This window comes from Canis lupus, chromosome 14 (genome assembly GCF_048164855.1).
Source record: "Canis lupus baileyi chromosome 14, mCanLup2.hap1, whole genome shotgun sequence".
Taxonomy (NCBI): Eukaryota; Metazoa; Chordata; class Mammalia; order Carnivora; family Canidae; genus Canis; species Canis lupus.
This window is the reverse complement of record NC_132851.1, coordinates 46115584-46134230: the sequence shown is the minus strand read 5'-3', so window position 1 is coordinate 46134230 and position 18647 is coordinate 46115584. Positions and strand designations below refer to the sequence as shown.

Below are 18647 nucleotides of genomic sequence, written 5' to 3'. Positions count from 1 at the left end.
AACCAAGATTCTACCTATTATGATTGCTTCTCTTTTAATTTTTTAAAATGTTATGTTTTATTGAAGTAAGATTGACAAATAAAAATTACATGTATTTAAGGTGTACAACATGACATTTTGATGTATGTATGCATTGCGAAATGATTTGCACAATCAAGTGAAAAGAGCCCTCATTTGAGCATTTGAGATTTTTCTCTAGCAAGTTTCAAGTATGAGGGCTTCTTCAACTCTAACGTGTGTAATAGTCATCTGGGGTAAAACTGAAGTTTCCTTGACCTTCTCATTCAATTTTCTTAGGGTGTGACTCAAGAATTGTCTTTTTAGCAAGTGTCCCAAATGATGCTGATGTAGAGGCCAGGGACTACCCTCTATGAAATAGTGTTCTACATGCACTTGTTGGAGTATTGGCAAAATGGGTGTTTTTCTGACACTTCAATGTTTCTAAAATAGTGATTTCTTTCAAACATCCCAAGAGATTGTAAATTCCAGAGAAGCATCATGGAATATTCAGAAGAGCTCCGTACCTAGTCACAAGTTCAGATTTTAAGTTCTGGCCCTATTACTGGCTAGCTTTGGGACCTGGAGAAAGTCCCTTAATCTTTCTAAGCCTTGATTTGGCCACCAGGAAGTGGGGACAGTAGTGCCTGCCTACCTCAGAATTGTAGGGAAGGTCAAATGAGGAAATACTTTGTAAAGCATCAAATGCTATAGATATATTGAATTCTTGGGAATTGACTAGTTTTACTTAAAGCTTTAAGCAATATAATGCTCTAATTGTTTCGTAAGAGCAATATTTTTTCTTTTAATAACCTCTCAGTAAAATAGTTTCACTTTACCTAAAGCATTTTCCTTTTTTCCAGGAGTGAAGGATATATCCCAAGTAATTATGTAACAGGAAAGAAATCAAACAACTTAGACCAATATGAGTAAGTAAATGGTTGTTTTGTGAATGTGGAGAACCAAAAAATGTTTTCATTTTCCTAGTTATTTAAGGCATTTGGGAGATTAATGGATAGTTTCCATTAACTCAGTTTTCTAGAGTGGTAAAAGATGTGAGAATTAGTTCCTGCAATACATGTTACCTGAAGGAACTGTGTATGAATGGAGTTACACGGGCAAATACAATTGAACTGATTGTAAACAAATCAAGTTTAGCTGACTTTGAAATACAGATTGTTGTTCATTCAAGAAATCAGAATACAGTTTCCAAGAGTAGCCTTTAAAAAAAACATGTTTTGGGGGCATCTGGCTGAATCAGTCAGTAGAACATGTGACTCTTGATCTTGGCATTATGAGTTTGAGCCCCACATTAGGTATAGAGATTACTAAAAAAATCTTAAAAAAAAATGTTTGTTGCTTTTTTTCTAACTATAATAGCAATATATGAGTACTGTTTTTAAAATTGTTTCAAAATATGAAAAATGTCAATAAGAAAAATTACCCCTAACTCAACTAGAGTTGACCTCTGTTAACATGAGAATTTCATTTCAATTTTTTTACAGCATGGAATCATGCTGTGTATGTGTCCTATCACCTTTATTCTACTTCACAGTATATAGAATGTGAATTTTCCTCATGCCATTAGATAGTCTTCAAAAATATTTTCGTAACTGCATTATATTTCATTCAGTCATAAATTCATCAAGTATTTACTGAGGTCTTAGGATGTCTGAGGCACTGTGCTAGGACTTAGCAGATAAAACCAGGAACATGGCACATGGATGTGCACATGGCACATGGATGTGCAATAATTTGTGTAACCATTTCCTTATTTGTACGGTATTGTGGTGTTTGGCATCTTTGCTATGTAATAATAACCAGGATAACCTCTTTCTGCTTATTGTTTTAAATTGATCTCTAAAAACATGGATTGGGCTAAAGGCTAGTTATGAACTTGTTAAGACTCCTAATGCATTGGGATGCCTGGGTGGCTCAGCAGTTGAGCGTCTGCCTTTGACTCAGGTCGTGATCCCAAGGTCCTGGGCTCAAGTCCCACATCAGGTTCTCCGCAAGGAGCTTACTTCTCCCTCTGCTATGTCTCTGCCTCCTTGTCTCTCATGAATAAATAAATAAAATATTAAAAAAAAAAAAGATTCCTAATACTTGCTGTCCAGTTACTTTCCAGAGAAAGCAATGGGCATACTATTTTTATACCCACTAGTAGTGCATGAGAAGAGGCTAATATACACCAAATAGACTTTTGTGGTCATTCTGATGCTTCATTCACTTATTTAAAAATACTACCACCGGGCAGCCCGGGTGGCTCAGCAGTTTAGCACCAACTTTGGCCCAGGGCATGATCCTGGAGTCCCCAGATCGAGTCCCATGTCGGGCTCCATGCAGGGAGCCTGCTCCTCCCTCTGCCTGTGTCTCTACCTCTTTCTCTCTGTTTCTCATGAATAAATAAATAAAATCTTAAAAAAAAAAATACCACCACCACCACCAGCACTAAAAAGCTGTGTCTTCCGTCCATAGCACTTTCTGTAATGTGAGTGTACCTTAAAATCTAGAAAAAGATGAATAGCACGCAGTGATGTGATTCCCCTGAAGTTGTTTAAGAAATAGGTAACAGCACAAAAATATGTAAAATAAATAATGTTTCTGGGCTGTGCTTGGAAGCCACATAATCCTTATCTAACTGAGAACTCCCTGGACTCATGGGATTACAAATAAGGATTTTATGGAGGTTATGATTCATCGCCATGAGTTTTTTGGATTTATCTTAGTTTGGAAATTTCCTCTCTTCTAAGGGACTCCCCTCTTCCTCAGTGTGACTAAGTGAATTTGCTGTGTAGGGTCTGGCGTGGGAATACCCGCAGCCCTCCACCCAGGGTCAGGAATTCCACATGGCATGTGCCGTGCCTCGCTCAATGAGAAAGATGAAACCTCCTCTCAGAGTAGAACATCGGAGATCCCCCGTCTTCTCTCACTCTCTTCCCATGCCAAGATTTGTGTTGTTCTTTGCTACAGCCCCTGCTGTAACACGTCTTGAATGTCCCCAGGGTTAAAAACCTTTTGCCAGCTATTGAATCAAGAGTTCTTCTGCTGTTTGTTTGGGCCTGGGAGTCCCAGGCAACAGACTGTCCACAGGGCTGGACACAGGACTGCCAGGCCCGAGGCTCCCAGGGCTATCCGAATCTAGTTCTGATCTCCACACCGAGGCAACACCCAGGCTCCTCCTGTTTGAAGAGCAGAGGGTCAGAGGAGCTGCTGCAGGAGACAAAGTGGGATCTTGGTGATGGTCATGACATGTTCTTGATGGAAAGATGTTAAAGGCAGGAGGTGACAGACAGGAAAGGGCCTTAGAACAGGGCAAAGTCTAGGATAAGGCTTTTGAGCGGGTGGCTCAGGAGGAAAGGGTCAAATTAGAGAACCAGCAAAGGTTTATAGCTGGTTGGTTGGTTGGTTTGTTGGTTTCTGTTTTTCCCTCATTTAAACTGGTTGTCTTCCTTTTGTGATTTATTCAACACATCCTCCCCAAGAAGCTTGCCAAGCATCCGAACTTCCCAGAAAACACAGAGTGTCCCCACATCTCCTTTTCTATTCGGACACCACTGTGAAGTCCTGATCCTCTAGAATGTTTTTGAAATGACTAGCCAATCTAAAAACCTCATTCACATCGGGTTTTGATATCTAGGGACAGATGCACTGACAAGTTATTTACAGATCCTAGGCTATTCTTTCTAGGTGTAGAGTGAGTTCCTTCATCAGGGGGAGCTCACTACACTCTCTCTCAAAGAGGCGTCTCTGCAACGGGCAAGGAGAGATGGAGGTGGGCTGGCATCTGCGCCAAGGCTCCTGCTCACCAGGTGGGCTCCCTCACCATTACCTCTGAGTAGAGTTCTTCTTGCCAGGATGAGTGCTGCAGAGGCACCACTGTCCCTCCCTTCTCCCCTAGTGAGAAGTATCACAGAGGAGGGAGGGAATTCACAACAGGCCATTGGGAAACACCATGAATTGATTCATCTCTTTGTTTATCACTCCTTCCTCCTTTCCTTCCTTCAACATATTCTCAAAGGTCTGGTTTTATATCCTAGGAAGGGAAAAATATCCTTTCCAGGGAATCTGCAAATGCCATAAAGAATGATCCTATTTAGGATTTTAAAAAGCCTACCTGCCTTTTGTGGCATGGATTCCTTTTCTTTCTTCCCATTTTTTTTTTTTAAGATTTTTATTTATTTACTCATGAGAGACAGAGAGAGGCAGAGGCACAGGCAGAGGGAGAAGCAGTTCCCATCAGGGAGCCCTATGTGGGTTTCAATCCCAGGACCCCAGGATCACGACCTGAGCCAAAGGCAATCGCTCAACGACTGAGCCACCCAGGTGTCTCTCCTTTTCTTTCTTATATTCCCTTGTCCTTCCCAAGAGCTGAATGTACTAGATGGGAAAGGACCTCCTTCTGTCTCTGAATATCTTAAATATAATTTCCTCTTGAGATAGCCTTGCTGATTTCTTCCATCTGAATGCGAGACTAAACCCTAAACCTCCATTGCTTACTCTTGCTGTGAAGATACGGGGTTGGGTCTTTGTTATTTATAAAGATAATTTTCCCCCCAGTCTTTCAGGTCCTGCTGGTTTACAATACACCGTGAGAGCTCTAGTTGCCTTTCCTTAATTAATTTTTATGACTTTTTTGACATTCTGACAAATGTGTCTTGTATCAGTGGAAAAGCTTAGGGACAGAATCCATTCCATTCTCCTCATTTACTGTATCTCTGTTGCATCCAGAAATTGATTGATTACAGCTGCACTTTTGTTAAACTCGGTCTCAGTTCATAAAGTGGGGTCCACCGCAAGGAGATCTTAATGCCCACAACTCCAGTTAATCACCTCAGGCTCCAAATAAAATAAGAGTTACTGTATTGAGATTGTAGCTTGACTGCTACAAGTGCATAAAGAATCTAGGCCAAAAAAAGATCTTATATTTTGTTCTTTGTATTTTCCCTTCCACAATCAGGGAAGGCCTTTATTTTCGCTTGTCTCAGGGTGCTTGCTGGGTCAAAGACAGGTGCTGGTTCTTTTATAAAAGGCTGAACCAGTGATGGGAAACAAAAATGTCCAGAGGGGTCACTCTGGTTTCATAACATTGGAAGCCTCAAGAAATTGGACTGTGGTGGAAGGTTCTCTGCTCACTAAAGGACATCTAAAGCAAGCCGACCAAAACAAACAACAATAAAAAGTTTAAAACAGAAAGTCAAAGAAGACGGTCTGAGTTCATGTTCTTTGGCCGACTTATAATATCATGGAAAGACTGGGCTGGGGAAGCAGGGAGAGGGCCGAGCGTCTCTGAGGATGAGGTGGGCCATGGCAGTTTCCACCTTTCCTTGGAAAAGATTTCCCAAGGATTAAGAAGGAGCTTTGAGCTGCAAGGGTTTGGGGTTGTAGCATGGAGTGGTGGCAGGACTGGCGAGAGGGCAGGCATTGCTGCGTGGCTATGGCACGATCCCTACAGTAGAGCCTCGGATGTCCTCCGAGGGGTGGGAGGTGTGTTGCAACTAGTAAGTCTAGAAGACCCAGGAAGCCTACTCTTCTATTTTGCTCTGCTTCTTTTGGCACTTGGGACCTTTGTGAAATTCAATGGAGGAGCCTCCGTTTAGACTTGAGATGAAATCTACAGCCTATTGGTGAGATGGGGGCTTGGGTAAGATTTACTTTGAATTAAATACAATAATGAAAGGAAGGTAATGTTTCCTACATGTTGGAATTTGTGCAGTGAAATTTGTTCTTGTTATCCCTACCATAGTGAAAAATTGGAAATGATTTTTGTTTTAAATAATAAAGAATAGCTTAAATAAGTTATGGCATATCCATACCATGATGTAGAAAACTAGATTGCTTTCCAACAATGTCTCATATACTGTTATATTAAAAAAAATTCTGGTTATGATATAGCAAGTATCATTTGATCCCACTTTAATAAAAAATTACAAATGTTGGCATGTGTGTGTATCCTCATAAAAAGAGGTGGGTAGAAGAAGTCTGAAAGCATATGTATCCAAATGTTACTAGCGGTTGCTTATATTATTGAGCTTGTGAGTAACATTCTGTTCTTATTAATTTTATTTGTTGTTGATGAGCAGTATTACCTTGTTAATCCTACAAAGAATAAAAAATAATTTTAAAAACCCGAGGTTTTCAACATCCTTTTTCTGTTCAGGTGGTATTGCAGAAACACGAACAGAAGCAAAGCAGAGCAGCTTCTCAGAAGTGAAGTAAGTGTTTTGTACTTGTTTTGTGGGTTTGGTTTCAGCACAAAATAATTATGACAAATCTCTGAGAAATGATTTCACACAACTGTTTCTCTAGTCTAAAAAACACTGTGATGTAAGTGGTTCTTTTTAATCATTTAAAATGGAGGATCGGTGTAGTGTTAGTTTTCTGGGGCCGCCAAAGCAAGGAGCCACAAACTGAGTGGCTTAAGCAACAGACATGTATTGTTGCATGGTTCTAGAGTTAGATGGAAGTCTGCAATCAGGATGCCAGAAGGGTTCCTCCGTCTGAGGGCTGTGAGGGAGGGATCTGTTTTAGGCTTCTTGCCTTTTCCCCTGTATTTCATCCCTCCATGCAGGTCTGTCTCTGTGTCCAGATTTCCCTTTCATTTAAGGATCCCACCATTGAATTAGGGCCCAGCCTAAAGATCTCATTTCAGCCCTATTCCCTCTGTAAATCTCCAAATTAGGTCACATTCTGAAGTACTAGGGGTTAGGGCTCCAGTGTACCTCTTTTGAGGGGGAAATGAACCCATACCGTTATACCTAGTAGGTTAATTGAATTAATATATTTGGGCTAATTAATTAAAGCTTAATGACCAACATTTGAAAAATAGGTACCAGCTAATACATTGGTAACATTTTCATTACTTACCTTCTCACTGATTTATTATTTGCTACCTTGATGTTAGTACTTAAATGTGTTTTTCCCTTTTGTTTGAAGTTACTTTTTTAAAAAAATTTACATCAGTATTACCTGATATCTTTTATAAATAAAGTTTTAATAAGTATTGAGTTACCTTTAGAGATAAATATGCCTAATAATAATAATAAAAAGTGTTTTAATATTCTTACACTTTAAAAATAAATAAATGAAAGGATAAGATATAGTATAGAGGAAGCTACAGTGGACCAAGTCAGGAGACCTGAGTCTAGCTGTGACTTTTCTAGTCTCTTTTGCCCATCTGTAAGATAAGGAGGTTGGATTAGATGATGATCTGTATAATTATCTGCATTTATGATCTTGTTATTCTACTTAGTAATTCTCAATTTTTTTAAACCCATGCTCTCTTTTTATCTCCTGCTTATTACCACCAGTCAGGGTTTTGCTAGACACTTATATCTGTAGTTTATGTTAAGAAAGCAAAAGCAGGGGTGGCTCAGTGGTTGAGCATCCGCCTTTGACTCAGGTCATGATTCCGGGGTCCTGGGATCAAGTTCCAGGTTGGACTCCCTGCAGGGAGCCTGCCTCTCCCTCTGCCTGTGTCTCTGCCTCTCTCTGTGTGTCTCTCGGATAAATAAAAATAAAATCTTTAAAGAAAAAAAGAGAGAGAGAGAGCAAAAGCAGGTGACTACTTGATTCAAATGATATGTTATCATACCTACTCCCCTTATATGCCTGCCTGTGACCCCTCGCAATGAGAGGCAGCTGTAGGTGGGTGGGTGGCAAAAAGCCTAGGGTCCAGATTTTGGCTCTGCTACCTACTAGCCGTGTGATCTGGGGCAAGGTATCCAGTCTCTCTGTGCCCCATTTCCCTACCTGTGAAGTAAAGCAGGGTTAATAGTAATACCTGTCTCATAGGACATTTATGAGGATTAAATAGATCCACATATTAGAACATACACCAAAGCATAGTAAGCTCTCAATAAATATATGGTAGCTATTATGCTTTTTTACTGATCGGTAAACTATTATGATCATTAATTGCACCTAATTGTTTTCATCAGATTTATTTGTGGGGCTTTAATTCATTGTCTTTCCTTTGAATGATAAAATTTATTTTGTTTTTCAACTATTAAACACACTCTCATCTTAAAGCAATTGCAGAGCTGGAGACTGATTGTGGTGTTATTGGTGGAGAGCTATGGGAGGTTCCTAGCTTCTGCTTCTTGTTCTTTGGCTTCAAACCTGATGAGGACTTATCTTTTAGTCATTCCATGTTGTTTTGGCTTTTGGCTTTTTCTGCTTGATTTACTTGTGCTTCCATCTCTCCTTTTCCGAACAGTGATATTTAACATTGATTTCCAGGGGAATTAGGGATTTTTTAAAAATGTTCTTATAAAGAGCACTGAGATATTTACAGGGAAAATGCTATGTGGATAGAAGATGATATTGAGTGAGGATTCAAAGCTTATAGCAAACATGAAAAGTATATGAAATGAAACCCTGTTATTAAGAAATGCATTTTTTAGTAAATGTTTCCCCACATGTCCACAACTTAAAGGAATTGCGAAATCTTGTCTATTGGTTCTGGAAGGTCCCTGAGAGATCTATTGATGAAATGTCTCATGCTGGTATATGTGAAGATTTGTGATTGTGGGGAATTGGGAGAGTATATTCTTTAGCTAATCTCGTAGCACAGTAACGTGAAGGGGAAAGTCATGCAGATGCACCCTGTTTGTAAATTGTGCTTCTCCAAAGCAGATTTTCTAGGCAAAGAATAATCGTGAAATTGTAAGATTGGTTTCTTGAATCTTCTCTATGGCATTGATACTTGTTATTGGGTTGAAAAAAATTTTTTGACTTGGATTTTAGGATAAAGAAGGTGGTTTTATGGTAAGGGATTCCAGTCAACCAGGCATGTACACCGTCTCCCTTTATACAAAGTTTGGAGGGTAAGTGATCAATCAATCAATCAATCATCTCTCTCTAAGTGTTTTTGTATGAAGTTCCTATATAGTTTGTATGCATTCCTAATTTTTAAAAAATATGCTGCATTTCAGCATTAAACAAGGAAATCTAAACTTGGTTTCTTTTTTCTTTTTTTTTTTTTTTATTTATGATAGTCACAGAGAGAGAGAGAGAGGCAGAGACACAGGCAGAGGGAGAAGCAGGCTCCATGCACCGGGAGCCTGATGTGGGATTTGATCCTGGGTCTCCAGGATCGCGCCCTGGGCCAAAGGCAGGCGCCAAACCGCTGCGCCACCCAGGGATCCCCTAAACTTGGTTTCTAAAGTCTGCCCTATTTTTTATATTCATATTTCCTTATATCCATATTTCCTATACCTGGTAATTTTCTTATGGTTTTCCATTCATATCTGTTGAGAATGTCTACAGAAACTTTAGCAACATTCAAGAAATAATTACCGTGTGCTGCACTAAGCACTAAATATACCACAGTGAACAAAGTAGACACAAGACCCTGCCCTCCAATAGCTTAGTGAGGGATTCAGACAAGCAAACAGGCACTTAAGGTAGTACATAAAGTCCTATGCTTGGAGAGAATGTGTGTATATGGCGGCAGGAGGGGGTTGGGGTACCATAGCCCAGAGGTATCCCAGTCAGTCGCCAATGCTGTCTGAAGACATCTAGCCAGACCTGATGGGTGATGCAGGCAGAAGTCGGAGGGAGGGGAAAGAGTGTTTCTGATTTAGGAAACTGCTTGGACCCAGAATTGAGTGAGAATATGGTGAGTTCCAGGAACTGACAAAAACATATTATAGCCAGAATGGGAGGGGTGGGGTAGGGAGGAAAGAGAACCCTAAGAGATAAAAGTAGAGGTCAGGTCACGTCAATGTCAAGAAGCTTTATTTTAAGAGCAGAGGCAGTTCTCTTGAAAGGATTTTTGGCCAGGGATGACTTGATCTGTGTTCTAGAAAGCTTTCTAAAATAGAATTTGTACACTTTTTATAAGTCTGTTTTTTCACTTTTAGAGGTATAGGTCTTCTAGATGTTTGCAGGTTTGCCTCCATAGCAGGGACAGGGGCACCTGGGTGGCTCAGTTGGTTAAGTGGCTGCCTTCCACTGAGGTGATGATCCCGGGGTCCTGAAATCCGGCTCCGGGTTGGACTCCCTGCCCAGTGGGGAGTCTGCTTCTCTCTGCTTCTCTGCCCTTCTCCCCACTCGTGCACTCTCTCTCTCTCAAATAAATAAATAAAATCTTTTAAAAAATAGCAAAGGCAAAGAACAGTAGCCAGCTAATATAGCGACTTTAAGACTTTTAACTGTTGGTAAATGGAATTGGTAAATCTTTTCTTTCATAATCTCACGCAAGGGCCAAGTACACTATCAGTGACCACTTTAAAAACTTCCACCTGTTAATGTGAAAGGTGAAGCTAAGAAGAATGTGGGGAAAAATAAAGTCGTACAGAGAATAGAAGGGACTCTGTGTAGGGACCTGTGGCTGCCTGGTGGAAAATATCTTAAGAATGAAGTTACGTGATTCCAGCTTGGTGCTAACACATTTGGATTTCCGTTTCAGGGAGGGCTCATCAGGTTTCAGGCATTATCATATAAAGGAAACAACAACATCCCCAAAGAAGTATTATCTGGCCGAAAAACATGCTTTTGGTTCAATTCCCGAGATTATTGAATATCATAAGCACAACGCAGCAGGTAAGTGATCTATTAAAACATTTTTCAAATAGAGGGTAGTGATTAAAATGAACAGACACTGTGATGAACTCTGCCTTGAGCAGTTTCAGTTTATAGTTAATTTTAGAATGTGATTAAAAATCATTGCATATTAAGGAAGTGATATATATATATATATATATATATATATATATATATATATATATATAAACACACAAAGAAAAATAGAAGTAATATTAAATCCCATAAAAAGCTGTCTTGACCTTATGACATGAGTTATTCTTGTTATATATGATAAATGTTCACATTTCTGTGATTTATACCCTTGGTGCTGACAAAGGCTCTTTGCCTGACCCATTTGTGCGCTTTCTTGTAAAATCCAGTTTTTCAAAATAACTCTGCTAAGTCCGTTGAACCAGAACTCCCACCTTGACATCTGATGTCCGCTCATTGTCAATATCTGATCAGGTTCCTTATTTTCCACCAGGTGATGTCTGGTCACCCTGGCTTGTCTTCAGCAAGATCCTGTTAGATTGGTGTATCCCAGAAACCCCTACTGCCCAACATTTCTCTTAGTAATTTTCCATTCACTGACTCCTACTCTGCTCCTTGGCTATAAATTCCCATTTGTCCATGCTTTGGAGTTGAGCCCAATCTCTCTCAAGCTCTAAAACCCCATTGCAGTGGTCCATATTCCAATCACAGTGGTCCTGAATAAAATGTGCCTTACCGCCTATAGAAGTGTCGTTGACTAGTTTCCTTTCTTCAGCGGTATGAAATGAACACCCAAGGTATGTCCATGTTAGAGTTGTTACCGAAGCTGCCAGACAAGCTCAGGGTTTAGGGTTATGCTATTGGCTTCCAAAGACTGGAGTCATCATGTCCTGGACATGAAGTTTTCCATCTCCTTGAATCTCTGCTATACTCACTACCAGAACGGGAAAAAACCAAACACCAAAAACAGAAGCCGCATTGGTACCCATTTCCTTAGCTAATGATAGGACTAGTTCATTGGGGCATAATTTAAATATCATAAAATATACCCATTTAAACTATACAGGTCAATGGTCATTAGTAGATTTAGAGTGGTGCCAACTACCACCGTAATCTAAGAACATTTTTGTCATCCCCAAGAGAAATCTTGTACCCATCACCTGTCACCCCTTGTCCCCCTTTCATTCATCTAGCCCCTGGTAACCGGTAATCTACCTGCCGTCTCTGCAGATTTGCCAATTCTGGACATTTCATATAGATGGAATCATACAATATGTGGTCTGTTGTGACTGGCTTGTGTGACTTCACGTGATGTTTCTGACACTTGTCTATATTGTAGCCTCTGTACATGCTCCATTCCTTTTTATTGAAAAATAAGAATCCACTGTGTTAATTTCGTTTATCCATTTTGTCATCATTCATCAGTTGGTGGACATCTGGGGTGTTTCCACATTTTGGCTGTTCTGAATAATGCTGCTGTGAACATTTGTGTACAAGTTTTTGCATTCACTTCTCTTGGTGGCTTACCTACGAGTGATTTTGCTGGGTTATGTGTTAATTCTGTGTTTAACATGTGGGGAGCTACTTATATATCAATTTATCCCCCCAAAGAACTTTTTGTGATCTCTTTTTCTGTTATTTTCTTTTTTTACTGTTCACATTCCCTTATTTCTTTATGTGTCTGTGTTCTTGTATAAATTTTATTCTTCACCATTATCTAAATTCACTCATTTAGCAAACATGTATCGAGTGCCCATTACATGCCAGGAACTGTTGCCTGGCTCTAGGGAGATTATGGTGGAGTCACTGATCCTGTCTCTCATCTTACCATCTGGTGAGGGAGACACAGAAATATAGAACAATTTAAAGTTACTGTGAGATATGTCGTAACCGAAAATATACAGAGTGCTCTGGGTGTTTATAGGAGAGATACCTGCCATTTCTTCATGTTTAGTGCTGTGTGTCTAACCTACCTCACTGATTTCCAGTAGTTGGTGTTCCCAGTTGTTGATATTTTATATCCTTTTTTTTCCCCAAATTTTAATTTGATCCTGCTTAGTTAACATACAGTATTGGTTTGAGGAGTAGAATTAAGTGGTTTGTCTCTTACATACAACACCCAGTGCTCATCACAACAAGTGCCCTCCTTAATACCCATCACCCATATAGCCCATTCCCCACTCACCCCATCCATCAACCCTCAGTTTGTTCTCTATTGTTAAGTCTCTTATGGTTTGTTTCCTTCTCTCTTTTTCCTCCCTCCCATGTGTTCATCTGTTTTGTTTCTTAAATACCACATATGAATGAGATCATGTGGTATTTGTCTTGACAAATGACTTATTTGGCTTGACATAATACCTTCTGGCTCCATCTATGTCATTGCCAATGGTAAGATTTCATTCTTTTTGATGGCTAATAGTCCATTGTATATATACGCCCCATCTTCTTTATCTGTTTATCAGTCAGTGGACATTTGGGATTTTTCCATAGTTTGGCTGTTATTAATAATGCTGCTATAAACATCAGGGTGCATGTACCCCTTTGAGTCAGTATTTTTGTGTCCTTTGTGTAAATGCCTAATAGTGCAATGGCTGGGTCATAGGGTAGCTCTATTTTTAACTTTTCAGGGAAACTTCCTACTGTTCTCCAGAGTGGCTGCACCAGTTTGCTTTCTCCCCAACAGTACAAGAGGGTTCCCCTTTCTCCACATCTTCGCCAACATCTGTTGTTTCCTGAGTTGTTAATTTTAGCCATTTTGACTGGTGTGAGGTGTGATCTCATTGTGGTTTTGATTTGTATTTCCCTGTTGATGAGTGATGTTGAGCATCTTATCATGTGTCTGTTGGCCGTCTGGATGTCTTCTTTGGAGAAATGTCTATTCATGTCTTCTGCCCATTTCTTTGCTAGATTATGTGTTTGATAAATTCTTCATAAATTTTGCATACTAACTCTTTACCAGATAATGTCATTTGCAAATATCTTCTCCCATTCCATAGATTGCTTTTTAGTTTTGTTGATTGTCTCCTGTGCTGTGCAGAAGTTTTTATCTTGATGAAGTCCCAGTAGTTCACTTTTACTTTTGTTTCCCTTGCCTCCAGAGACATGTCTAATAAGAAGTTGCTACAGCCGAGGTCAAAGAGGTTGCTGCCTGTGTTCTCCTCTGGGATTTTAATGGTTTCCTGTCTTGCATTTAGGTCTTTTATCCATTTTGAATTTATTTTTGTGTACGGTATGAGGAAATGGTCCAATTTCATTCTTGTGCATGTGACTGTCCAGTTTTCCCAACACCACTTGTTGAAGAGACTGTCTTTTTTCCACTGGATATTATTCCCTGTTTTGTTGAAGATGAGTTGACCATATGGTTGTGGGTTCATTTCTGGGTTTTCTGTTCTGTTCCACTGATCTGTGTGTTGGTTTTTGTGCCAGTACCATACTGTCTTGATGATTATAGCTTTGTAATATAGCTTGTAAGCGTGGAATCGTGATGTCTCCAGCTTTGCTTTTCTTTTTCAGCATTACTTTGGCGACTTGGGGGTCCCTGCTGTTGATATCTTAGAGCTCCATATTTATGATAAGATTGCTAGTGTTGAGTTACTCACGGTGACTCATGTTAATTTTTGAGACTACTGTAATTCCCTTTCATAGTTTAGATCACAATGGAAAAGAACATGAAAGAATTTTAAAATGTTTGAGAATATGCTAGCAGAGTGTTCGATAAACACTTAGTATTGAAAAGGCCATGTTTGTTGGGTGAATAAAAATGTATTTTAAAAAGTTTTTTATGTTCCATAAAAATATGAAATTGTCCGTTCAAAGAACAGGATCATCTTCGTGCCTGCCTTCTGCTCTTTTCATATTTTGTTAGCATATAGCAGAGTGCTGCGTGTACACACAGTGGATGAGCACTAAGTGAATAAATGAACGACTTTTATACATGAGCATCTAAGTTTGTGCATTTCCATGCAGAATGATTTAGAATGAATTCAATCACAGTGCTTTCTCTGACTTCCAGGACTTGTCACGAGGCTGCGGTACCCAGTTAGTACGAAGGAGAAGAATGCACCAACCACTGCAGGATTCAGCTATGGTAACTCATTTTTTAGTTGCATTCGCTAATTTTCCTTGGGGGAAAAAAAACATTACCACAAGACCAGTTTAGAGGTTTAGAATTCCACATAAGTGAAACTGCTTTTATAGTTTTATAATACGGGTTTTTAGGGGATTATGCTAGTAGCTATGGTAACCCTAGGTTTTCTGTTTTCATCATTATTCATAATGCAGCAGAAAACTTCCTCTGGGTGAAGAATAAGCATTACCATGTCATTTCTAAAATAAATCAAATCCTTTTGTGGTTCTCACCAGCTTGATTGGTTACTCACAGGAAAGTAAGGATCAAGGTAATAAAGAAGGCATCCAGCTTGATTGTCTTTGCTGCTTCTAGCAAAAAGCCTTTTAAACAGAAGATTAAATTCTTTCCAAGCTGATGTCATGGGGGCGGCGGGGGGGGGGGGGGTTGAAGAATGGTAAGAAGGTAGTATTTGATTTTAGGTTTATTCCTAAGTACCTTTAAGCTCTATTATTATTAGCCTATTACTCAGCATCTTTTGCCTTCTCCTGTTTGTTTTACTTGCACTGTGACAGCTTTGAAGGACGCATCCTCCCCAGGGGGTGGAAAGCCACATTCTGTAGTTTAGATGCAGGTTGCAAGTCTATGTTTTACTGCTAATTGCATTATCCTGTAACTTTGACATGGCCCTTGGTTGTAGTTTCTTTGCTTCCCGCTGATTCACGCTGTGTTCTCCTTATTAAACGTTATCACCTTCCCCCTCTGTCTGACAGAAAAATGGGAGATCAACCCTTCAGAGCTGACCTTTATGAGGGAACTGGGGAGCGGACTGTTCGGAGTGGTGAGGCTCGGCAAGTGGAGAGCCCAGTACAAGGTGGCGATCAAAGCTATCAAGGAAGGTGCCATGTGTGAGGAAGACTTTATAGAAGAAGCTAAAGTGATGATGTAAGTGACCACGTGCTTTCTGATTCCTCTTTTTGCATCAGAAAGTAGCCCCTCACCAGCCTAATAGGCCTGCGGTTTTCTTTTCCTATAGTTAATGGTATGTATGCATGACTTCCCTCCCAGGAAGCTGACACACCCGAAGCTAGTGCAGCTTTACGGTGTGTGCACCCAGCAGAAACCAATTTACATCGTCACTGAGTTCATGGAAAGGGGCTGTCTTCTGAATTTCCTCCGACAGAGACAAGGTCATTTGAGTAGAGATATGCTGCTGAGCATGTGTCAAGATGTGTGTGAAGGGATGGAGTACCTGGAGAGAAACAGCTTCATCCACAGAGATCTGGTAATCATAACCACCTGTATTCTCATCCCTGGCCGAAGTCCTTCGTCACACTGGGGCAGCAAATGAGCAATGACGTGTTAATATCCAATATTCTGTTTTCTTTTTTTAAGATTTTATTTATTTATTTATGAGAGACACAGAGAGAGAGGCAGAGACCCAGGCAGAGGGAGAAGCAGGCTCCCTTCAGGGAGCCCGATGTGGGACTGGATCCCAGGACCCCGGGATCATGACCTGAGCTGAAGGCAGATGCTCAACCGCTGAGCCACCCCAGGCTCCCCTCCAATTGTTTTCAACACTGTTTTACCATTATCTTTAAACTTGGGAAATTTAACTCGCCTCATAATTTTGACAGAAAAATCTTGATTAAATCTAATACATATAATACATAATTACATAGGCAGTTTTATAAAGAATACATAATTATATAGGTCACTGTTCCTGAGCAACTTAAACATATATTAACTATTTGGTCTCCAAAAGAATCCCATGTGATAGTCGCAACAGACTTTCTGATCATCATTGTTTCACAGATAAGAAAATTAGCTTGAGAGAAGTGAAATGACTTGTGTAAGGTGATAAATGTGGGAGTATAAATCCTTTCACTAAATCCTGACCTCTTTTCCACCTTACACAGTGTAAGCAGAAGCTATAACAGAAATCCTTGGTTTATTTTTCTGATTTCTCAAATCACTTGGTAAACATGGAAACTCATGTTAACTCCTGAGAATACTAGAGAAAGGAATATTATTGGTTCTAAAATATGGTGATGGAAACAATCTTTCCTTTCTCCTACTCTTTCTCCCTATGTCCTCCATTCTTTTTTTTTTTTTTTTTTTCCTCTCTTTTTCTTCTCTGAACTTAGGGCATAATTAAGAGCTGAAAGTTTGTAAATAGAAGGCCTGACTTCTTGATGTGTTGTAGTGTAGTTACCGAATGTCTCTTAGAATCTGTTTCTGTATTTATAAGTTGTGAGTGGGTCATAATATTCATTTGCTCACAAGACTGTTTCCCCACCCAGCTTTATTGAGATATAATTGATGAAATTGCTTATATTTAAAGTAAACAACATAATAACAATTTATATATATGCATTGTAAAATGATTATCATAGTCATATTTATTGTATCCATACCTCACTATGGTGAGAATGCTTAAGATTTACTCTCAGTAAATTACAAGTAAACAATAAAGTATTATGAATTATAGGTATCATGCTATCCATTAGATCCTCAGAACATATTGACTTCTACATTTTTTTAAGATCTCACATATAAATGGTATCATATGATATTTGCCTTTCTATCTGGCTTATTTCATTTAGCAAATGCCCTCCAGGTTCATCCATGTTGCCCTAAAGTTTTTTTTTTTTAGCTGAATAATATTCCACTGTATAGATATACCACATCTTTATTCACTCATCAGTTGATGGACAGTTAGATTATTTCCTGGCTTGGCTGTTGTGAGTAATGCTCCTATAAATACGGGAGTTCAGAGATCTCTCTGAGGTTCTGATTTCATTTCCTTTGGTATATATTCAGAGGTGGAGTTACTGGATCATACTTTCAATTTTTTTTTAATAGACTCCATACTGTTTTCCATAATGGCTGTGCCAGTTTACATTCCTGAAAATAGTATGCAAGGGCTCCCCCTTCTCCATTTTTTCTTCCTTGCCAACTTTTGTTATCTCTTGCGTTTTTTGATAATAGCCATCCTGCAGGTGTGAGATAGTATCTCATTGTGATTTTGATTTGCATTTCTCTGATAATTAATGATGTTAAACACCTTCTCATGTACCTCTTGGCCATTTGTATATGTGGGTTTTTTTCTGAAAAATGTGTATTCAGGCTCTTTGCTCCTTGTAAAACTTGGATTATTTACTTTTTTGAGTTGTATGAGTTCCTTGTGTATTTTATATATTAACTCTTTATCAGATATATGGTTCTGCAAATATGTTTTCCCATTCCATAGTTTCCCTTTTATTTCATTGACGGTTTCCTTTGCTTTGCAAAGGTTTTTAGTTTGATGTAGGCCACTTATTTATTTTTGCTTTTGTTGCTTGTGCTTTTGGTGTCATGCCAAAAATTCATTGCCCAGACCGTGTCTGGGAGTTTTTTCCATGTTTTCTTCTAGGAGTTTTATAGTTTCAGGTCTTACATTTAAGTCTATAATCCACTTCAAGTTAATTTCTCTGTGTGGTATAAGATCAAGATCCAATTTCATTCTTTTGCATGTGAATATCCAGTTTTGCCAGCACCATCTGTTGAAGAGACTGTCTTTTCCCCACTGTGTGTTTGTGGCCTCTTTGTCAAAGATTAGTTGCATGCATGGATTTATTTCTGGACTCTGTATCCTTTTCCAATGGTTTGTATTTGTTTTTCTGCTAGTACCATACTGTTTTGATTACTATACCTTTGTATACAGTTTGAAATCAGACCATGTGATGCCTCTAGCTTTGTTCTCAGTCTTTCCCAAGATTGTTTTTGGCTCCTTGAGGTCTTTTGTAGTTACATATAAATTTTAGGATTGTTTTTTCTATTTCTGTGAACTATGCCAAAGGATTTTTGAAAGAGATTACATCAAGTCTGTAGATGGCTTTGGGTGGTACAGATTTTTAATTAATATCAATTTTCCCAACCCATGAACATGGAGCTTTCCATTTATTTGTGTTGTCTTCAGGTTTTTTCATCAGAAGTCATATAGTTTTCAGGGTCTGGATTTTGCCTTTGTGGTTAAATTTATTCCTAAGTATGTTATTGTTTTTGATGCTATCATAAGTAT

General features: G+C 39.1%; 1 protein-coding gene across 4 annotated transcripts in view; it reads left to right on the top strand.

Moving 5' to 3' along the window:
• TEC (tec protein tyrosine kinase) overlaps positions 1 to 18647 on the top strand; it is a 132575-nt gene that overhangs the window by 106719 nt on the left and 7209 nt on the right. For all 4 annotated transcript variants that reach the window (XM_072774976.1, XM_072774975.1, XM_072774977.1 and 1 more), the window contains 7 exons: positions 861 to 926; positions 6158 to 6212; positions 8746 to 8825; positions 10412 to 10545; positions 14531 to 14605; positions 15358 to 15529; positions 15653 to 15869. In XM_072774976.1, coding sequence (XP_072631077.1) covers positions 861 to 926; positions 6158 to 6212; positions 8746 to 8825; positions 10412 to 10545; positions 14531 to 14605; positions 15358 to 15529; positions 15653 to 15869 — 799 coding nt within the window. The remainder of the gene's footprint in view (positions 1 to 860; positions 927 to 6157; positions 6213 to 8745; positions 8826 to 10411; positions 10546 to 14530; positions 14606 to 15357; positions 15530 to 15652; positions 15870 to 18647) is intronic.